Below are 24833 nucleotides of genomic sequence, written 5' to 3'. Positions count from 1 at the left end.
TTTTGAGCTTCACTGTCATTTCATCTGCAAGCTTATAGAAGATGGAGCAATACAGTTGTTGTACGTTCTAACTGAGGATCAGATTGCAGACTTCCTCCCCAATTCTCTCTTAGCCTACATTTTGTAAGATTTTGGGCCAACCCAGTGTAGTTGATAGAATGGCCTTTAAGGGAGGGTATTAGAGTTTTAATTATTATTTAATGGCCATTTAGTTGTATTTAGTTGCTTTCAGCTTAGTATAGTTGTTTTAGATAGTTTCTATTTTCGTCTTCAGTTTACTACTGTTTCTCATGGAAACTTCCTCTTGTAATTACCTATATATTGTAGCTTTGTCTTCATAATCAATCAAGCATTTGCCATTGTTTTGATGTTTTCTATGCTGAACCTTATGACAGAACTGCCTTATCAATTGAGATTTTACATCAAATATTCAACAATTCTTCATATTTCCGTCATTTAGGGTAGCACTAGCTACATTCACAAAATACTCAAATGAAATTTTATTTGTGCTTTTTTGCCAGGGATCCTGTGATCCACATTATATCCAAGAAGTAATATATGAAATAGAGACAAATTCAAATGATATTACAAAGATCATTGTGGATGACTTATGAACAAGAATTAAACCGTAGGGTGATTTGTCCAGTAACATGTTTTTCTTTCAGTGATTTTGGATTTCTATTGGCCAAGCAATAGGAAACGTCAAATCAACTGCTGCTCTTTAATATTCTTATGTCATTTGAGCTTGGCCTCTAGTGTGGCATACCTCCAACGTGGTAAAAGGGTGTGGCATATGGTAGAATCCTTGACAAGAATAATTGTTAATAAATGTTTGGTTAGTACTTGATGACTGATATTGTTCATTGTGCTGAATGCTGACTCATAATGATATTATCCTTGTTGAAAAGATAGGAACGTAGAATGTATGGTTATAACTTATTCTGGGCACGTATAGCTTTTTTTTGACAAATTTTCATTGTATTTCTGACTATTTAAGTTTGTGCTTAGTAATATTCTTCTGAATACAATGATCCTTTGGGAATTTCAAATGTCTTTATGGTATTTTCCTACTTGATGTTTTTTCTAAATTTTATGTGTTAGCTTGTTGCATTCTTATTTGATGTATCAAGTTCATGAAAATTCAATTTCGTTGTCTCATTTGTACTGTGATTAAAGAAATGTCATTTTGGAAAAATTCAACAGTTAATCAATCCTTTATAAGAAAATCTATAATTTTTCTTCTCTAATTATGTATATTCCATTAAAATAGAAATTGTGTTTTTGATTCAGATCCCTTTCTGCGTGATGGTTGGCTGGGTCATGGGAAAGCCCATGGATTTGAACTTTCATGTTTTTGAGACCGCAACACTTTTTATCACTGTTATTGTGGTGGCATTTCTACTTCAGGTTAATTGCACGACTCTATGAAATTTGATTTATGTTTGCATTTCATATTCATCAATATTTATTGATATGCTCCTTGATGCATCAACATGTTACAGTCCTTAGATTTATGATATATATTTTTGATCATTGTGGACGCTAAATTGTTTTCACTTGTTTTCTACTCTAGGATGGCTGGTTTGAACACAAGTTTTGGTTTTATGCTTATTGCTTTTTGGTTTTAGATCAATGTTTTTTTAGCAACTCAAAGATATATACATGAAAGTTATGAAATTAAAGAGCAAACAATTACTTAACATACAACTCTCTCTTACATAAACACATGCAGTCAAATAGGCTTGATATTGTTTTGAGAAGTCTAGTTTGAAGAATTTCCTGGATGCTGTATAGAAGGCTAGGCTAGTGCTTGATGCATATGATCCTTTAGTTACAAAGGCACTTGTATGATCATAGGTATTGTTAATTTCTATTTCATATGGAGTGCTTATATTTAATGTTGTTAATATTTACAAGGCATGCCTTCAACTCAATCATTCTTTATAATTTTTTGATAGGTAAGTGAGGCATCAATTGAAATCCTCATCCATGGAAACAGAATTGAACAACAACAAAGTACAAACGAAATTGCACATGTTAGAAAAGAAAATGTTACTGACTAAAGGTTAAAGGGACAAAACCAACACCCACAAAACAAGGGGCCAAATGAGAATACAACTCAAAAGGCATTATGAAACCACACACTAAGAAATTGAGAAGAGAAGCCAACCACTATTCAACAACTTGTGAATTGAGACTTCTTCCTATAGGAGGATCTCTTGGTTGCAAATGTAGACTATTGCATATATTCATCCAAAGTTGAGGAATTGCTATAGGGGATCACTCCCATGATTGGTTGAAAAGCTTGAAGAATATGGTCCTTTTCTTCAGAAGGATTCTTCCTTCCAATAGTAATAAAGCTCTTCTATTAGTTAGAGAATCTTGTACTAGGAGGGATCCAACACTAATGCTCAACAAGAAGGGGTGATTCTTATGTTAGTGAAGAAGCTGTAAGGAACCCATAACTGATGTTATAGAAAGTATTAATACTTGTATACTTATTTTATTATATATAGTATCTACCATATAAATTATATACATACAAATGCTCAAAAGAATTTATTTATGAGACTTAACCAATTAGCCCACTAAACTATTAATATGAAAAACAACAATTCAATAATATTCAAGAACTAATTTTATAACTAATTAAAAAAAATCATGATCGATGATTATTGATAAGATAATAAAACATAAAAAATAATAATTATGACATGAATAACTATTTAAACAAATTCTTAAGTATAATATTATTATTGATAGAATAAATTAAGATAACTAAAACTTTAAATTAAGCGAAAGTAAATAATCAAATTGCCAATATAATAAACTGATCCAAACTTTAAATTAAATTGAAGTAAGCCATGTAAAGGGTCACGGCCTAAAAAGGCACGATAAACACATATAAAAGATAATAAAGGCAAAGTTGTGAGGGATATCATATAAGATGGAAAATTGAAAGTTTTATAAATCACACATATGACATGGAAAGTAAGAAGTTTACGAACGGATATGATGAAAAAGCAAAAAGCAAAATGGAAATATTCAAAAGATTACTGCCATATTAGCTAGGTACAAATCCCTATCCTTATTATTATTAAAGTTGAAAAAATTTACTATAGCATATTACAGGAAGAGAATATTGGGTGTGAAATATAGGGAAAAGCAATTTGAAAGGTGATAAAAACTAATAATAGATAAGTTGAAATTTAGGATAAAGCATCCATAAATTAAGGGAGGAAAGATTACAAGAATTCCAAAATTGTAAGGAAGGTCGAATTCATGGGAAGGCCTAAATAATAGATAGTAAATATGAGTTACCTAGTTTAAATGCAATTAATTAAATTTTATATCAAGAGTATCATAAATAAAATATTGATTAGAATATATATCTGTATTTATAAATGCATTTGTGATAATAATTTGAGTTTAAATAAATAAATTGATAAATATATATTTTAATTATATATATATTATATATATGTAGAGAGAAATTATAATGTTACTAATGTTAAGGAATGTTAGATCAGTGGTAGAGTTCTATCTTTCAATCAGTCTCCAGATAATAATAGACCTGAATGTATCTGAATGCTTCAATTCTATTATTAATTAACAGCAGAGATATAGATGTAAATTCTGATATCTTGTGCTTGAATCCTCCAATGAACAATATTAATCCTTTCTATTTACGGCAGGTGAATATATATATTATATGCAGACCGCTGGTAATAACATGAGATGTTTGATGTGTTTCCAAGCGATCATAGTATTTAACATATATATGAATTGGAACAATCATGTCTCATGTAGAGACATGACTCTATGTGCCCTTTTGGCACGCAGGGTCATGTCTCTATATGAGATGACTCTTAATAATATTAGTTATCAAATACTAGCTCAACCAACACTCGGTGATTACATGCTTTGATGGCCCGATCATAATTGGTGTTTAATATTTCATGAATATCCGATCTCAGTGGGTGGATGGAAAATAGCAATGTAACTCATGATAGTGAGGAGTAGATAGATCGAATCATCATAGTATGATAATACTTCAGTGACATCCATAATCTATACAAACTGTTATCACAGTATGATTGCTATATCATAACAAGGATTTAGATAGATCGAATTATCTTGAATAGTCGAGTATAACACTCTCAATATGTATATGTTGTTTCCTCTGAGCAATTATTGACAAATGCTACAAGTTCAACACTCCCTCTTAGCAAGGGAGGATATGTCTATCTCAAAATTATGATCTAGCTTTTATCAATCTTAGATTAAATGCTTATCAACACAAATATCCTAAAAGGATATTAGTTATTTGATCTCCAACACATTCTGGGACAATAATTGGGTATAGTCTATCAAAAGTCCATCTTGATCTTAAGGTGATATAGAATCATGATCTCTGGCTCATTTCAGGACTAAGACAGTCTATCATGATTATTTTCATTGTCACGAAATCTGGCACAATCTAGGATAACAAGTTCTCATCCTCTTATTATGACAATGGGTCAAGAGCTCAGAGAACAACAAAAGTAGTACCATGATTTCTGGCTCATTCTGGGGCAACAATAGAAGTCAATCATGATACTTTTGTTGTCATATTATCCGACATATTTCGGGACAACAACTCAATGAAGTCTACGGCAATAGATCAATCTATTGTTAAGCTTGTCACCTTACAATAGAAACCTAACATCTCATAAAATGAAAGATTGTCACCTTTCATAAACAACCACATGTGCACAATAGTAACTCTTTAACCAACAATTTAAAATAAATTCAAAAATAAATATATAAAACACAAAATTGAGAGATTGTCTTAGGAGTTACAATTATAGTTTTGTCATACCAAGTTTTCCTTTGAAGTTTTCCACGTTCAACTTTGCAAGAGGTTTGGTGAATATGTTGGCAGACTGCTTTCCGTGCTAATGTATTCCAAGTTGATGACACCTCTATCTACCATATCTCTGATATAGTGGATTGGTATCTCTATATGCTTTGATCTATTATGGAAGACTGGATTCACTGAGAGTTTGACACGACTTTGATTATCACAATGTATAACTGTAGGTTTTGAAGGCTTCCCAAATAACCCAACCAATAACTTCCATTCACCGCATTGCTTCTTGAGCTGCCATGGATGTGGCTATGTACTCTTGTTCGATGGAACTTAGAGCAACAAAAGATTACTTCTTGCTAAACTAGGATATCATAGTAGAACCAAGACTAAAACAACATCCTGTAGTGCTCTTTCGATCAGTAGAACATTTGACCCAATCAGAATCTGAATATCCATGAAGTTGTAACTCAACTTTTTCATATTTCAGACCAAGTCCAATAGTGCCTTGCAAGTACCTCAAAATGTGTTTTGCTGCCATGATGTGAATCTTCTTAGGCTCGCACATAAACTGACTTAGTGCGTTTGTGGCATAACAAATATCAGGACCAGTGTTTACTAAGTACATTAATGATCTATTTATCTGTCTATAATATGTAGGATTAATGGTCTCATACTCATGTGCCTCAGTTTAAGTTTATGGAGATTTGTCTCCATAGGTGTGGATAGCGGTTTGCAGTGCGTCATGCCAAATCTATTCAATATGTCAATGGTATACTTCCCTTGGTTTAGGAAAATGTATTCTTCCTTTTGTCTCACTTCTAATCCCAAGAAGTAGTGTAGAAGATCTAAATCTTTCATTTCGAATTCAGCTACGAGGTCTTGCTTACATTTAACAATAAGATGGTATTCGCTTGTTATTAGAAGATCATCAACATATAGAACTAGTATTAACATATCTCCCTCTGATTTCTTGAAGTATATGTTAGGATCTACTTCATTTCTTGAGTACCCTAATTTGATAATGTAGCTATCTATTCTCTCATACCATGCCTTGGTAGCTTGTTTAAGACCATAGAGAGCTTTCTTCAGTTTGCATACATGTGACTCTTTGTTATGGATAACAAACCCTTCTAGTTTTTCCTAGTATACTTCTTCATTAATGACTCTATTCAGGAATGCCGTCTTTACATCCATTTGATGTACCTTCCAACCTTTAGATGCAACTATTGCAAGTATGATTCTGACAGATGTGTAACGGGTAATAGTATTGAAAATGTTATTCAATACTATCATCAGGTGCCTGATTGATTTTGAATAACCATCTAAAAGATGTTTACTGTACTGGGTAAATGAATCGATGTACACAGATAATAGATGAAAACAACAGAACTCCTTATATTATTCACATATGTTAGAGATATTACAATATGCTTATGATGATGAATACAATGATCCCGAAGGGGGCATATATACATCTCGAGGAACCTTCCCAAAGGTGTTCGTTGACCACATACAACATGTCGGCTACAGAATAAGAACCTTCTTGATATCGATGACATACATCCTGACACTAACCTTCCTGATACCGACGACATACATCTTGACACGAACCTTCCCGATACCGACAACATACATCCTGACACGAACCTTCTCGATACTGAGGACATACATCCGGACATGCACCTTGTCGGCTACACAATATTTATCGACGACATCATCCCCCCCAAAAAGAAAAGTTGTCTCCGGACGACTACACAACAAAACTCAACAACTAACTACATTTATTGATAAAAAATAACATAAACATAGACATCATGAACCAGAAGGCTGTGTCTCAGACTATGAAGACTGGCTGCGTCGAAACTGATACACTTGTTCCGTTTGGACCTTCAAATCAGCTTTGATCTGAGAGTTCTCCTCCACTACTTCTTTCAGCATCAAAGCAACCTCCTGGCACTCGACTTCTTTTTGATCATGAGCCCTCTTTGTTGAGTCCTTCTCTTGAAGTGCTGCTACCAAATGCTGCTCCGTTGCTACTAGCTGCTGTTCTGCCTGCTGCTTCCCTCATGCACTTTCCTCGAGTTGTGCCAACAGGGCTGCCTGCTTTGCTTCCCATGCAATCTGCTGGGTGGCAAGTCGGTCGACCATCTCCTTTCGAGCCTTCTTCGCCGTCTCTCGAGCTTCCTGCCCAACCTCTGCCCTTCTCTCTGCAAGCACCAACTCTGCTAGGGACTTGCTCTGCTCTGTGATGACAGCCAGGCGAGAACGAACATCCTTATCCTTTTCCTTCGCTATTGGTAGAGGGTCTGACACTTGCACTCCTTCATCTATTTTCTTTGTTGTTGTTGCACTTTGATCCTCCACCCTCGATACACAAACACTACATGCCTGTAGCAGGTCCAGGTCTCATCAACTAGTCAAACTTTCAACGACTGATAACCGTAATGACTGGGGGTCTAGGGGGCAACGCTCCCAGCAGGGTCGAGGGGTAGTGCCCTCGTGGGGTTTTGGGGCGTGACCAAATTAGCTCTCCGAAACCCACCCAAAATTGCATGGAACACTATTTTTTTGATTTTCTTCTGATCCCACACTCTTTCTGGCAACTGCTAATGTTTTACTACCTGCTTATGTCTTTCCCTTCCCTTAAGCATTGTTCGTTATGCATTCTGAACATTTTTGATTTGTCGACTTTATTTATTTATTTATTTAAAGAAAACCTCCTTCCTCCATTTCTTTCTGCTGTACAGCTACACCAAAAAATGTTTGCAAAACCCAAGTGCCTGAGTATGCCTGTACAGCAGTACTCTGTGTCCTGTTGAATACGGTCTTTGCTTCACCTTCACCGTACTGTCATGCCTTTATAAGCCTGCTTTGCAATGGCGGTGTAGGGAAGATAACCATGCTTGGCCGTACAGTTGTTATTAGCAATGCCGTACTGTGTCAGTATTCTATCCTTTCTGGCCGTACGTTGCACGATAATTTTCTGGCTACGTACTGCAATGAATATTGCCATACGGTGAACTCATCTCCTGCCTTTTATTGATTCTCCGGACGGTACTTAATATATCTTGCATTGAACACCGACGACTATGATGCTATACGAAATGAGGCTGTCAGAATACACTTAACGTTAATGCTACTTTTCCTTCCCTTGCTCTGGCTGCATACGATATATCTGTACTTGCTTTTTTCGTACGGTGGATTTTATGTATGGTGGTGCTTGATATCGTACAGTACTTCCAAAATGCCGTACCATGAGATTTTGAAAAGTCTGTATGGTCTTATTGAAGGCACGGGGATACTTAAACTACCGATAGGTTATACCGTACGGTGGACACTTAAAACACCGTACGGTGTTTACCACTTCACCGTATGATTCCTTTAGTTGCCGTACGGTGATCCCTTTTTTTTTGTCCTCTTTTTCTCTCTCTTTTTTTGATCAACTCTGTCCTTACTTATCTTACATATGTACAATATATACATATATACAATATTTACAGTCGTTCTTTTCTCAGTTGTTCATTCATGGAGGTGCGTTATTTCTTTCATTGTAGACATTCAATTTTGACCTATTCATTGCGTCGGCCACTTCCTTTCCATCTAGCATCCATAGTTTTATTGCTCCGTTATTACCCACTTCCCGAATTTGGTACGACCCGACCCATTTCACTTGAAACTTGCTTGGTTTGATCTCGTTCCGTCCATCATACTTCAACACCAACTGTCTCGGTTGGAACTTGTTCAATTTCAAGTGTCTATCATGCCATGCTTTGCGCTTGTTCTATGTCACCTCCGTGGCCCCTTGTGCCTGCAATCGTCGCTCATCAAGTTTATTTAAGGTACATGATCTCTCCATTCGGTTTTCCATATCGCCCAATTTGTTCTCGAAGCTCGGTACCATGGACTTCGTCAACTGTCCCTTCTTGCCGTCAATAACACCTCCACTCTGTACTTCAGCAACTTTTATTAAACCCTTCCTCTTTGTTTCCTGTGCAGACTGTATGATGTGTCTTCCATGCTGCCGACACCTTTCTGTTATATCCGTGGTTCAATGTAACATTTTCTTTTTGCGCAGTCGTACGGTGGGATCTTTCCTTTTTCTGGGTTCGTACTGTATGTTTTTCCCCCCAGCTTCAGTCGTAACCACCTTTCCTTCTTCCACTTTTCTGTATTCCTTCGGACGTTCATTTTCCTCTTCTTTCATACCTTCGTCCACCCTTAACATATTACAGCTCGGAAAGAGTTCGTAGTCCTCTATCTGCCAGTGGTAAAGATTGTTGATAGAATCCAAATCGTCGTCCGTTGATCCTCCTTCCAACTGCAGGACTCCCTCTTGATCTGGTTCCATATGCTGCCTCCCTTCATCATCCTCTTCGAAATCTGATGACAGAGCTTCTTCTCCTACCATTTGGGTGTGTAAATCAATGACTTATTTCCACCCTTTGCTTTCAAGTGATAGAGTATTTTTCTTCCGGTCGTGTTTAACTTTGGCTTGTATCAGCCACCCCCGGCCTAGAATGGCATCGTATCCTTTCGTCTTCAGCGGGATCACGACGAAGTCAAGAAGGAATGGCTGTGTTCCAATCGTCACCGGTTGTGTTGTTAGAACTCCCAATGGTTTGATTCCGTGTTGGTCGGCCGTTAGCAACTAGAATGTAGGTGACCACAATGTCGGTTGTCCCAACCTTTTCTAGGTATCCTTTGGTAACACATTGACACTGGACCCTCTGTCTACAATCTTGTTCGTCAACATAGTCCCAAGAATTCCCATTTCGACGATTGCCGGATGGCGTCCGGATGAGAGAGCTAACAACATCGGATCTTTTGCACTTGCGCCACCTTCTTTCTCCCTTGCTCTGCTCGTAACTTAGTAGTTGGAGCTATGTTTGTGAGTGCCGTACAGAGTTGAGGCATAGTGAGCAACATATCATTTATTTTCACAGGTACCTCGGTTTGTAATATTTGCCGTACTAATGCAGGAGTATCTTGCATGGGAAAATTATTGAAAAAAAAAAAAAAATTTGAAAAAAAAAATTGGGAAAAAAAAAAAAACTGGAGGAGAGAGAAAGTGACGAAAATTAGAGGAGAAATAAAAAAATAAAAATAAAGGGGAAAAAGGAGAAAAGAAAGGAAAAGGGGATTTCTATTTTCGAGGTGCATAGGTGGCATAATGAAAAAAATAAAAAATAAATGGTTGTCATTCCATTTATCGAGGTGTGTGGGTAGAATTCTAGAAAGTTATGAATATTGTAGAACGTTGTGTAGGTGGAATTCTAGAAGGTGGTGGATAAGTCATGTATTGGGTGGTAAGTGCCTATTTAAGCAAGGCATATGAGCATTTTTAATCAAGCTCAAGGAGAAGCTTGAGAAGTAGAAGCTTGAGAAGTGGAAGCTTGAGAAGAAGGTGAAAGCTTGAGAAGTGGAAGCTCAAGAAGGAGAAGCTCAGGAATTAGAAGTTTTGGAAGGAAAACTTGGAAAGGTGAAAGTTGTGGAAGGTGAAGCTTGGAAAGCTTGGAAGGCTTCAAGGTGTGAAAGAGAGGAAAAAGTGAAGAGTGAGTTTTCCTGAGTCTGTGGACAGAGCGCTGAACGTGAGGCAGTTTACAGCAGGATTGTGATGGAGTTGTGAGTGTGTAGACAGAGTGCCGAATGTGAGGCAGTTTACACTTGGATCTTGGATTAGGTTTGTGAGAAGAGCTAGTAGCTGCGGTTTAGAAACAACAAGGTTGCTTAGTGGCTTGCGAGCACAAGTTGAGATCTCGGAGCTTTCTACCAGGGTGTAGATCTGGACTAGCTTGGGTTTGGATTGGATCTTGAGAGATCTTGTAGAGATGTTATTGTAATTGCGATTGGATTGTCAAGTATAATAAAATTGCTTGGGAAGTATTTTGTCATCTCTTTGTTTTCATATTGTTGTATTCTTGGTTGTGATTTGGTAAGGGTGGTGTGGCCCTTCGTCAGTGGTATTAGAGCGTACCTTCATCAGTGGTATCAGAGCAGACCTTCATTAGTGGTATCAGAGCCATACTTCATTACGTACAATGTTCTGTTCTGTGCAGTTTCGTGTAGAGGTACCAGTAGTGTCCTTCAGGTGTGCTTTCTCTACCTGCGTTGCTTTCTGGATCTCTACGCGTGCTTCCTCTAGTTGCTTCTTTTCTTCCGTCGGGTCGGGGTATACTTTCGCTTCCTTTTGCATGATGGCCAGAACCTCCTCTTTGTCTATCCTGATGGTGATCAAATTTACTCTCGACTTCGGGCACTTGGCATCTTTGTGATCGCCGGGTCCGCACCATCTGCATAATAATTTTGGTCCTCTTGTTGTTGTACAGTCTCGAGCAAAGAGGCCCCACAAATTGTATGTGCGGCATTGAACGATCGGCCGTCCGTTTGCATCGTATTGAATTCGACTTCGGCTGCCATTGTTATTGTTGCCAGTGCTGTTTTGTCCTCGCCGATTATTTTTGTACCTTCCCAACGTGGCATCTTCCGTACTGGTGTTCCCGCTCCCTTTTGGCGCGGAAGCCTCCTGTGTCAGAAACACTTGTTGAGGACCTCGTGTTTTTAGATTGAAAGGGCATTCCTTTGTGGAATGTTCCATGATCTGGCAAATCTCGCAAAATTGGTCCTTCGGACAAGATCCCTTTGTATTGCCTTCTTTCTTATATTTGGTGCACCATAACTCATTTCCCTTGGTCTCCTTATGCATGTTCTTGAATTCTTTCATCATCTGAATCATATCCTTTTGGAGGGCATGAACCTTCTTGTTGTCCTTTTCGTCATCACTGCTTTCCTCTGCTGAAGATGCGTCGTCATTTGAATCAGAGGAACTACTCTTCTTTTTTTGTCTTCTGCTCACTTTCGAGGTTCATTGCCCAGTTGTACGCTACAGTGTATGACGATGGCGGCACGATCTTCATCTTCTTTTGCAGCTTCGGGTGTAGGCCTTCAATGGACCATCTTTTCTGTAACCCATTAGCCGGCTTATTCTCCATTTTATTGATTAAGTCCTTCAACTTCTTGGCATAGACTTGGACTGTTTCATTCTTCCCCTGTTTTCTGTTGTATATCTCTGCTACAATTTCGTTGTCATCGCGCAACAGTTGAAATTCCGTAATGAACTCCTTTTTGATGTTGTCCCAACTGATTAACTTTTGGGGATTTGTATCGGTGAACCAATCAATCGCAACACCCCATAGGGTGGCCGAAAACTGCTGGACCCATTCGTTTGTATTTGTTATGCCATTTGCCCTCAAAATTGTTTCGCATGTTTTACAATGTCGGATCGGATCGGCTGCTCCATCACCATCAAATTTAGGCAACTTCTCCTTCGGTCCTGCCATTCCGGCATGAACGCTTTGTATCCTGACACCAACACTTGGTATCCTGATACTAGTGGTTTGCACTCCTGCACCAACGCTTTGTATCCCGATACCAACGCTTTGTATCCCGACAGCTATGCTTTTTGGTGAAGAAGGGTCCCCGTTAAGTGAATCTGTCTGTTTTGGAAGTGTATCGCGAACGAAGAGTTCACTTCACACTCTTGCTCCCTCGACACTCCGAGCTGTGCGAGTCGATTCTCTTCCGTCTGGATTCTCTTCCCTCGGCGAATACAAATTCAAAAACTCCTCCCTTGCTTCTTCCACCAACTCCACCTGCTGTCGAGTCTCCTCCAACAATTCCTTCGCGCTTCTGTGTCCGTTGGCAATCTTCTGGAACCTCCTCTTGTGCTCGGCTTGTTGTGCCAAAATTAGATTTCCTTGTGCTGTGCGTATTTCGTCCTTTTCCTTCAGCTTGTTCTTATTCTTGTTCGGCTGATTTGGCATTAGTCGTCATTCTCCTACCTTTCCAGGTCCATTGGCAACGACACCAAATGTTTACCGTACTGGGTAAATGAATCGATGCACACAGATAATAGATGAAAATAGCAGAACTCCTTATATTATTCGCATATGTTAGAGATATTACAATATGCTTACGATGATGAATACAATGATCCCGAAGGGGGTATATATACATCTCGAGGAACCTTCTCGAAGGTGTCTGTCAGCCACATACAACATGTCGGCTACAGTATAAGAACCTTCTCGATATCGATGACATACATCCTGACACGAACCTTCTCGAACCGACGACATACATCTTGACATGAACCTTCCCGATACCGACGACATACATCCTGACACGACATACATCCTGACACAAACCTTCCCGATACAGATGACATACATCTTGACACGAACCTTCTCGATACTGACAACATACATTCTAACACGCACTCTGTCGGCTACACAATATTTACCGACGACAGGGGAGACAATTGATTTACCTTTGGGTCTTGGTACAATATCTCACATTTTTTTTAATATAGATTGATACTCCTCAATCATGGCATCTTTCCAAGCTTGAGATTTTGGAGCTTCTTCAACATCAGAAGGTTCTGTCTTAGTGGACTCATTTAGGCGAGTAACATAACATGAATGATTTCTTATCCTCTTGGTTTCTCTAAGCATTTCATCAGGGGCCACACTGTTTTCTTCAAACATTTTTCTTGCCCATAAGAGTTTTCTTATTGAGTGGATTTGGGTTATCCTTAGGATTAGGTGTAGTGGGTCCATTATCTACTATACCACTCTCCCTCTCAATCATAGAACTTTCGTCATTCTTAGGAATGGGATCACCATTATGTTCTTCTATATCTTAAGAAGTTTTTTATGCAATATCTTCGTCAAACTTTACATCTCTATTGATTTCAATTGTCCTTGATCCTGACACATATACTTGGTAGGCTTTGGAAGAATTACTATAGCAAATGAATATGCCTTTCTTTCCTAAGGGCTCTAGTTTAGTTCTTTTCTCCTTATGAATATGGTTATATAAAGGACAACCAAAGATTTGTAAATGACTTAGATTAGGTTTATTTCTTGAGAAGACCCCTTGAGGGGTTATATTTTCTAGAATTGCATGAGGGCATCTGTTTTGAATATATACAACAATATTAGATGCTTTAACCCAGAATGTTGTTTGTAGATTTTGATCGAGCATCATTGCCTTAGTTGCTTCAATGATAGTTCTATTTTTCTTTTCTATCACTCTATTTTGTTGAGGATTATATGGTATAGTGTACTCCCTCTTAATCCCAACAGATACACAAAATTCTTTAAAGTTCTCAAAGATATATTCTCCTCTATTATCAAATCTTAAAATTTTGATCTTCTTTCTAGTTTGGTTTTCAACTAAAGCTTTGAATTCTTTAAATTTGGATAGAACCTCGTTTGATTCTTTCAGTTTGAGGAAATATATCCAAGTTTTCTTAGAATAGTCATCCACAAAGATGATGTAGTATGAATATCCTCCTAATGAAGGTATTGACATAGGTTCACATAGGTTAGCACGAATGTGTTCAAGGATGTTCTTAGATTTATGTTCACTGGGATGAAATGGGGCTTTGGGGTTCTTTCCTAATGCACACCCTTTACATATTCCTTCACGTTCAGGTTTAAGATTAGGTAAGCCTTTTACAATTTTCTCTATAGAGGGTAATGCTCTAAAATTTAGATGCCCTAGTCTTCTATGCCAAATCTCATTCATCTTCCCAATTTCATGATTTAGGGCTAGATTTGTGGAATTACAAAGTTTGTATAGGCTCCCTTCTCTAGCTCCAATAGAAATAACATTTTTAAGGTTTGAATTTTTTGACCAGCACAAACTTTATTTTCTTGAAAAGCAATCCAATATCATTTATTTGCTAGACCGGATATAGAGATAACGTTTCTTTTGATTCTAGGAACAAATAGGACATTTTTTAGGTGCAAGTTAACTCCGATACTTAGTTGTATTGAACATGTCCCAATTCCTTTCACAGGGTAAGTGGAGTTGTCGCCTATTGCCACTTCTTCAGTTGAATATTCTTCAAGAAACGCAAATTTATCTCTAGATCCAGTTATATGTCTAGATTCTCCACTATCAATCATCTAGGTATTTTTATTGGTGTTTAACTCATTAGATAAGGCAAGTAGAATAGTGAATATTTTTCATCCTTGTCTTCTGCTTCCTTGACTTCAGCCATGTTGACAAAATTTTTCTTCGTTTCTGGACAATACATGTATGTCCAAATTTGTCACATTTATAACATTGGACTTTTGACAGATTTCTTTTCTTATAGGTTTTCTTTCCTCTCTTCCTTTTGAATTTTCCCTTTTTATTACTTGATTTTGTATCTAATGCTAGAACCTTTTCCTCCTTGTTAAGAGATGATACCTCTTGAGATAAGTCGAGCCTCTTCTTGAGTACATTCATTTTTGAGTTAATCAGATTTGGGTATAGAGGGACAAGTGATGCATTGAATAAATGATTCCTATGATATTGGTAGTCCTCTAAGGGCTATTAGGGATAATTCGACATCATCAATATTGTTTCCAATGGTAGAGAGTTGATCTCTTAATTCAGAGATTTTGGAGAAGTAGGATGTGATTGTATCTCCTTTGTCCATCTTGATGTTTAAGAGTTGTTTTAATGTGAGCAATCTGCTTGCATTGTTTATCTCAAATGTATCCTGAATGGATTTGAACACTTTATAAGCAGTTGTTAGTTTTGATATTGATGGAAGAATGTGATCTTTAACTCCGTCAATAATTAATTTCTTAGTTTTATTATTCCATCTTTTCCATGTTATTATTTCTGATTCATCTTTAGGTATTTCTTTGTTTTCCTCTATAAGTGCCTCCAATTCAAATTCTTGAAGTATGGTGTGATTCAAATTTTCCATGAGACAAAGTTAGAGGCGCCTTCTAGTCTATTTTCAACTCTTATATTGTTTACCATGGTTGATATGATGAATAAAATTTCAGTGGTATTGAATCAGTCACAGTCAGTTTAATACTTGTTCTACCAACTGGGCTCTGATACCATGTTAAGGAATGATAGATCAGAGTTTTATCTTTTAATCAGTCTTCAGATAATAATAGACCTGAATGTATCTGAGTGTTTCAATTCTATTATTAATTAACTGCAGAGATATAGATGTAAATCCTGATATCTTACTTGTGCTTGAATCCTCCAATGAACAATATTAATCCTTTTTATTGACGGTAGGTGAATATATATTATATGCAGATTGCTGGTAATAACATGAAATGTTTGATGTGTTTCCAAGCGATCATAGTATTTAACATATATATGAATTGGAACAGTCATGTCTTATGTAGAGACATGACTCTATGCCCAACCTTTGGGCAGGTAGGGTCATGTCTCTATATGAGACAACTCTTAATAATATTAGTTATCAAATACTAACTCAACCAACACTCGGTGATTACATGCTTTGATGGCCTGATCATAATCGGTGTTTAATGTTTCATGAATATTCGATCTTAGTGGGTGGATGGAATATAGCAATGTAACTCACGATAGTAAGTAGTAGACAGATCGAATCATCATAGTATGATAATACTTCAGTCACATCCATAATCTATACAAATTGTTATCATAGTATGATCGCTACATCATATCAAGGATTTAGACAGATCGAATCATCTTGAATAGTCAACACTCTCAATATGTATATGTTGTTTCCTCTGAGCAATAATCAGATATTAGATATCTGCTACAAGTTCAACAACTAAATAATTAAAAAATAAATCAATATTATTTAGTCACAAGGTATATATATATATATATATATATATATATATATATATATATATATATATATATATATATATATATATATATATATGTATATTTTTAGAATTTTAAATCATAAAGTAACAAATTATAATATTTCAAATATGAAAATTCCATCCCTTACTCTGTATTCAGGCATTTTTAAGATAGGGAGTCTGTGGAAGGTAAAGGCGGAGTAATTTCGGGCACATGGCAGATTATCTTAATACTAGGGTTAGGCCTTGAGGGATGCTGCATGTAGTCTGTTTCACACGACCTTTGCACAATAAATCTGCCATCTAAAAATGACCTTAGTATTAGAGAAGATAATGAGATTTTAACATAAGAAATAAAATTAAACTGAATCTGTCATAATTCAAATTTGATAATATGTTTAATGATCCTATAGTATAAATAGCCCAAATTGGCAATCATTATGACCTATAAAAAGGGATCATTACAAAAGCTCACTTAATAAGAGAAGAAACCCGCATATCGGGAGAGACCACATAAGGAGCCTTCCCTAGGGCAATTGAAGCCTGTCAGGTGGAACCTTGAGGAGACAAAAATATTGGAAGACAACCTAAATCTTTGATGTTGAGGCCTTGCCCCTTTCCACTATGAAGCAACGTTGGAACTCTCTATCCTTTTCAAAACACAAAGTTTTGGCATGTGACAATAATCAAACTTGAGTCAAATCTTTTTTGGAATGTATTGTAAGAACTCCATTTCAATTTAAAGATGAGAAAACTAGGATGAGATAGCGAGAATATATCTTGGGAAATGGAAATGGGCTTCCTCAAATAAGTAAACTTGGGAGAGCCAAACATGGCAAAGGGATATATGAAGCCTATTCCAAATTGGATTGGTGAACATAATTCAAAAGCATTGAGCTTGGGATAGATTTAAATAGAGAGGAGCCTTATCTCAAGCCCAGGGACATACCTTGAGAAGAAACTTTTGATTGATATTCATTGCACAGAGAAATGAAAAAAAACCTTGTGCATAGGGACAAATGAATAAATAATGAATGATAAGGAAGAAATGGCTTCCAATACTTAGAGATCTAGGCGTAGAGATCAACATGAGGCCAAAAACTGTGAAACATGCAAATAATTCCTAATTTAGTAAAGCAATTCTATAAGGGGAATATAATAACAATTTAATTTCTAGAATCAAGTTGAATACCCTAGAGCCATCATGTTGGCTAGAGAAGCATAAACAACATTGTTCACAACATCCTTTTGGACTTGACACAAGCAACAACCACAAATGAAATCAAAGAGAAGAGGAGAACCTTGCACAAATTTGACACTATATTCAAGAGGACATACAAAAAGAACTGACTGTCAAAGGAAAGACAAATTGGGAGAGTAAAGAGAAAAATCCTCATTCTTGTAGATCGATGAGGAAGGAGTGGAAGGTTGGGCAAGGGGAAGAGAGCTACAAAAAAATTGAGCCATAGTGCTTTGTGACGTCAAGCGCAAACAACAGTGTTCACAACATCCATTTGGACCTAACCTGACCAACTGCCATAGATGAAATCAAGGGGAAGAGAACTTTAAACAATTTTGACACTCTTGTTAAGAGGACATGCAAAAGGACTGATTGACAAAAGAAACACAAACAAGGAAGAGGAGAATGTTGAACGATTTTGACACTCCTATTGAGAGGACATGCAAAAAGGATTGATTAACAAAGGAAACATAAATTGGGATAGTAAAGAGGAAAATGTTCATTCTCGTAAATCAATGAGGAAGGATTGCAAGGCTGAGTGAGTTGCAAGAAGATAAAAAAATGTGAGCTACAACACTTTGTGGTGAGTGCCACTCAAGAGAGCATGTAATTGCGTGGAAGAGCTAAATCATTGGCAACTAGATTGTCGGTAACTTATCAATCTTTATATTATTATTGCAACATAAAATTTGAATTCCTTTCACGTGCCTCCAAATTTAATTCCCATTTGAATTTTGTGTTGTCAACAATAAGTATTGAAGTTTTGGCAATAATCTTTTTCGAATGTTAAATATAACAACTAATAATTTGAGATCTTTATCTAAAATTCTTTAGTCATTTGAAGATTTTCTCAAAGGTTCCTTAGACATATAGAGAATATTGAAGCACTATTTGTTATCAAACATTTATTCTTTCACATATGCTTTCAGATTAGTTGTAATTTAGCTGATAGGCTATGTCTATTGGGAAAAGCTCTTGACGACTTCCAATTCCTCACCTCGGGATAATTGAAAAACTAGTGACAGAAAAATGGGTGTTGGTGCCCAAAAAATATTGTTGTCTGAAACAATTTTTTCGAAAGATGCCTATGTCAGCATTGGGGGACACCAAAGCAATGGTTTGAGGGCCGTAAAGCAGTCGATGAAAAGGCCACACACTGTGTTGAGCACTAACTCTCAGGGCTTCCAACCAATGTGTATGACACAACTCTCACCATAAACCAAGTCGACATGGGAGCCACAAGAGCTCCAACAAAATCTCTCCACAACATCTGCTAACATAAGTATTGTAATGTCCCCACTCCTTGGGACAATTTTACCTATAGAAATCATTAGCAACATAGACTATTAAGTCCATTTCTAGTGATTAATATCTCATAATTCTAACTAGGAATGTCACTACTTGTACACATCCATCAGGATTCCTTTAATCAAGCTTCCTAACCCTTTGGGAGGATCCCTATGTCCCAAGGAACGATCCTCAATTAGTCGACCTTCCTCCCTGAGACTACTTTTCAAGTCAAGCTTCATAATCGTCTAGGAGGACCCTCTGTGTTCCGTAGGACGACCCTTGATTAGTTAGCCATCTTCTTAAAGTGTTACCTTTAATGTTTACGAGATTTGTCTATCCAATCTTCTACATTTATACCATAATCAACCATTAATCCTTGATATTAATAATCTAATATAAATATATTTATTTCTATGATCTTAGTTTATTAATACAACATGATCATTATTAATTATTAGGAATTCTAATTAATACCTTTAATACATTGTAATATTTATTTTGATAATTATTTATCACATAAGAAATTATATTGATATTTTATAACCAATTAATCATTCTTATAGTATCAAATATTTAATTATCACTCCTTAATTAAAAATCATTTTAAAAATATTATTAAGATAAAATAAATATATTTTGCAAACTTTCATATATGAGTTCATACATATAAAAATAATAATATCAAGAAAAAGGTATATTAAAAACTTATTTAACAAATAAAAAATAAAGAAAACCATTCTAATTAATTAAATACACTTACCTTTTTATTACATACCTTCCATCTTTTACTCCTAAAATATTGGCTATTATTTCTCTTCCTTCCTTATTTGGTGGACCTTCTTTTATTTATGCATTTCTTTATTAAATTTATTTCACATACTTCTGCAATTCTGGGGCTTCTTGTATTTTGTTTTTTTCTTTCCATTGAATGCTTTTTTGCATGCCATAATGCTATTTAAATACCATCCCTATGTTGTTTTCAAGGTTCGTGACTTTTGAGTGGTGTTTCCCATTAATCCAAATATTAGTTTGTTATAAGTGTCATTTTCTACTTTATAATTTATTATTTTATATGTTTGTGTTTTATATATGTTTGTTGTTATTTAATAATATGGAATTTAAGCAATTAATAAGTATAGATTTAATATTGCTTATCTAATCAATTAATAATTATTAATGTTAATTGATAATATTTAATTATTAGTATAGTTACTAATATTATTTATTTTTCTATTATATAGATTTATCAATCAATTAGCTTTATTTATTAAATGATTATTATTAGAGGGGATATTACAGTCCTACCTTCCCAAAATTGCTTGTCCTCAAGCAGTTACAATTTTTCATTTCATTGACTATATAAAAAATCCATGACCTATTCAATTTTGAATTTAAAATAATCGATAATTTGAAATGTGCACTTACGTATGAATGATATGAGTGATTGTGATATATTGTTTCAATGTCTTATTGTTGTAGCTGATTCATTTATTGGTCTTTTTGAGGATCAATTTTCTTAGTCATTTTCGCTTCTCACATGACATCTTAGAGGATGGAAATTTCATTGTTGCAAGATGCTAGATACTTATCTACGAGTAGGCTCCCGCAAGGTATTTTGATTGCATGTTCGTACCTTTCTTGGACATTTTTTCCTCAAGGATTTTAGCATCATTTTCTTACCCATCGTGGACTCTTTCCTCAGGGCATTCAAAACCATGTCCTCACCTATCTTGGAATCTTTCCTCAAGGCATTGGAACTCATGTCCTTACCCATCTTGTAATCTACCTATCTCGAATGGATTTACTCTGCCTCTCCCATCTTGTCAATAATTCACTTATATAATGATAATTTGTTTAATCATTTTTCCAAACTTCTTTATCAATTGCATTCAATAATTTGATATGTTTATAACTATATTAACCCTAGTAGGATGGCAAAATCATGCTCTGATACCACTGTAATGTCCCCACTCACTGGGACAAATTTACCTATAGAAATCATTAGCAACATAGACTATTAAGTCCATTTCTAGTGATTAATATCTCATAATTCTAATTAGGAATGTCACTACTTGTACACATCCATAAGGATTCCTTTAATCAAGCATCCTAACCCTTTGGGAGGATCCCCTATGTCCCAAGGAACGATCCTCGATTAGTTGACCTTCCTCCTTGAGACTACCTTTCAAGTCAAGCTTCATAATTCTCTGGGAGAACCCTCTGTGTTCTATAGGATGACCTTCGATTAGTTAGCTATCTTCTTAAAGGGTTACCCTTAAGGTCTACGAGATTTGTCTATCCAATCTTCTACATTTATATCATAATCAACCATTAATCCTTGATACTAATAATCCAATATAAATATATTTATTTCTGTGATCTTAGTTTATTAATACAACATGATCATTATTAATTATTAGGAATCCTAATTAATACCTTTAATTCATTGTAATATTTATTTTGATAATCATTTATCTCATAAGAAATTATATTGATATTTTATAACCAATTAATTATTCTTATAGTATCAAATATTTAATTATCACTCCTTGAATTAAAAATCATTTTAAAAATATTATTAAGATAAAATAAATATATTTTGCAAACTTTCATATATGCGTTCATATATATATATATATTTATATAATAATATCAAGAAAAAGGTATATTAAAAACTTATCTAACAAATAAAAACAAGTCACCAATGACTAACGGCGTAAATGATGCACCGGCCGCTCGCCGACTTCCATGTCATATTATGTTATGATATGCCCAACCGTTACACCCACTAACCCCTACTATTATAAGGGACTAGGGCCACCCACCCCTAGGTCTCTATCTGTTCAATAATATGATAAAGGTAGATTGGTAGAGGAAACTCTGACCGGTTGCCCCACCAACTGCGAGCAGGCTTTCATCAAAACACCATCATCTTCTCCATTACAATCACAAAACTTAAACTAAAACTAAACTTAATCTAAATGTGGGAATTTAAGGGAACAGACAAGCACCAAGACACATTGAGTATTCACCAAACTTAAATGAAAAGTCTATCATCTTAGTAGCTCATGGCTTTGATGATCTCTTCTGTGCCAGATTTATCTCAAGGTCACTATTTGTAAGAAATAGTGTGTTTGCCATCTTTGCCTACCATTGAGCTACAGTGCTTAAGCCTTAGACTACTAAGAGAAATGTCAGATCCTCTGATCTTCAAGCACTTTCAGTCTCCGCTTATTCATGTTCCTTGTATGTCTTGGTAACATTGAAGACTGTTTGTTTTTGTACTGGTAAATGAATGGTTTTGATGCTCTCTTAAGTGCAAGATTATTGTTGGAGTCACCGATGTGACTTGTATTTGTAACCAACAATGTGTATGCAATTTTTGCCTACCATTGAGAAACAGCGTTTAAGCCTTAAACTGAATGCTAGTAAGAGAAAAAATACTTTTCTGCAGAGATGGAAGATAACGTACTAATTACTCTTTTGTTGCCTATAAAAACTAAGGAAAAGGAAACTAATCTTTAGAAGAAATGAAAATCTTAATGATTTACAAAGTACTAAAGGGCCATGAAAAAGGTGATTCAAGTATATCTTGAGAATTCATGTGGCTAACTATATATATTATGCATAATAGTTTACTGATAAAAAGTACACTTTTTCTCTTAAATATATGTAATGAATGACGCAACGTAGTATTGCCCTTGATTACTACTTTTAGGTGTATTGGTAGGTGTTTCTGTAATATCTCTGCATACTAAGATGATAAGTGATTTACCAGTAATTATTAAATATAGCCATCAATTTGTGATACTCGACCTTTGTAGAAACAGTTCCTTTTTATTATCATAGGGCATATATCATCACACTTTCTTGTAATTGAAATCCAATTTAAGATGCAACTCTAATTAACAACAGAAATCACAGATGGTCTGCTATATTGTTCACTTTTTTATATTGTTGTTTAATCTCACCTTTTAATAAGATTTTTGAAAGCAGCATATCGTGATTTTTCAATGTCAAAATTTTCATTCTTATAAAAAGCACATTTTCCATTGGTGCATGTGGAGAAAGTATAATCTTTGATAAACTTTTTGTGTTGCAGGATGGCACGTCAAACTATTTCAAAGGGCTGATGTTAATATTATGCTATCTGATAGTTGCTGCAAGCTTCTTTGTGCACATTGATTCCAAAAGTGGTGAGTATCTTGGTTTTCAATGCCATTATTTTATTATTATTTTATGTTTTGGGCACTAAAGGAATCATGAAACCCAATGAGAATCATGTTGGTGAACTTTGGACCCTAGCAAGAACAAATGCATTAAAACATAAAACTTTGATTGAAACTACTATATCTCCTCTAGAGCGAGGGTACAAAACAATAAGAAATTGCAGCACTACACAATAGCATTATACCTCCATGACTTTAAGATATGCTCCTAGACAACAAATTGCAATGGCAATGTAACTTCCTTTGTGGGGAGTCGACTTAATGCTTGAAGACATGGAGCATACACAAAGTACACACATAATACACACATTGTTAGGTGTGTTTTTTTTTTTACTAGAATGATTAATTTATTCATGATTACCCTACAAGATGGTAGGATCATAGCTCTGATACCATTTGTAATGTCTCTTGTTGGGGCTATACTTAATTTATCCTAATTTCTCAATTAGGGTGTTCCCTGATAGGATTATTCATTTGTCTTATGAAATATTAGCTATCTTTAACAGTCATATCCAATCTTATTAGGATTTCAACTTAAGGATGAAATGTTTAGGTGTTATCCAAGTTGCCTAGAAACCAACAATGGATTCCCTCAAAGTTTATAGGTCCAAGTCTATATCATGAAGGCTTAAGGAGCACTGACCCCTGCCTTATTTGGATAAGATCCATTTGCTTGGATTTATATAAGCCCCTCCTTGGTAACATCACAAACTTCCCTTCTATTAATCAAATAGTAATAGGATTGAAATATAACACTTGGACAGAATTGTAAATATTTAATTTATATATCTTGGCACAAATAGAGATCTCTTATCCTAATAGAATGCAAATATTCTGCAATTCATCATTGATTTATTGATAAATTACAACATATTACTATGCTGTCATATGATATTTGCCAGCCATTTAATAAAATGAATTCTCTTTTAATAGGCACTGTTAATATGTATTCTGAATATCTGATGTAAATAATTATTTTCCTTTCCTATTCCATGCTGAATTGAATGATGTAGAACATCTTCTTATATCTGGCTATTAGAAAGGATTGCAACCCCTCATAATAGATGGGACAACTCTTGCTAACTGATCCTCTTCATAAAAATGATTCAATTTTATTAGTCACTAATTACACCATTTAATATATTTGTTATTTTATTATTATAAAAATATTTTTATAAAATTCTTCTTATTATTTAATAATATATTATTGAATTCTATTTTTGAGGGGGAGCATCACTTCCCCAAAATTGCTTGTCCTCAAGCAATTATGTCTTTCTCCTTATAATTTGATAGTAACATTTGGTGACTTAAGTTGAATCTCTCATTTTTCAGAGAGAGAGTCTTAGACCATCTTATAATGTGCCATTCAAATTTAGCCAAGATCTTATTTGCATGATAGAATGTCTCAGATTCATCCCTCTCTAGTGATTCTATTATGCTAGACAAACCAAAGTAGAACAACACATGGATATGCGCTTGAAAAGATGAATGAATGAAAACACAAAGCATACATAGAGTATACATATTAATGCATCAAGACACAGAGCATACACAAAGTATACACATAA

The 24833-nt window shown here is 35.4% G+C and overlaps 1 protein-coding gene across 3 annotated transcripts in view; it reads left to right on the top strand.

Annotated features, from left to right (window-relative positions):
* Positions 1–24833, top strand: part of LOC149569699 (vacuolar cation/proton exchanger 3-like) — a 78048-nt gene that overhangs the window by 39916 nt on the left and 13299 nt on the right. For all 3 annotated transcript variants that reach the window (XM_089822420.1, XM_089822422.1, XM_089822421.1), the window contains exons 11-12: positions 1291–1407; positions 23139–23232. In XM_089822420.1, the coding sequence (XP_089678546.1) occupies positions 1291–1407; positions 23139–23232 (211 nt within the window). The remainder of the gene's footprint in view (positions 1–1290; positions 1408–23138; positions 23233–24833) is intronic.

Source organism: Cupressus sempervirens, chromosome 3 (genome assembly GCF_028749045.1).
Source record: "Cupressus sempervirens isolate cs-2001-9-10 chromosome 3, ASM2874904v1, whole genome shotgun sequence".
NCBI classification, from domain to species: domain Eukaryota; kingdom Viridiplantae; phylum Streptophyta; class Pinopsida; order Cupressales; family Cupressaceae; genus Cupressus; species Cupressus sempervirens.
The sequence above is the reverse complement of the archived record's forward strand: the minus strand, read 5'-3'. Positions and strand labels throughout refer to the sequence as shown.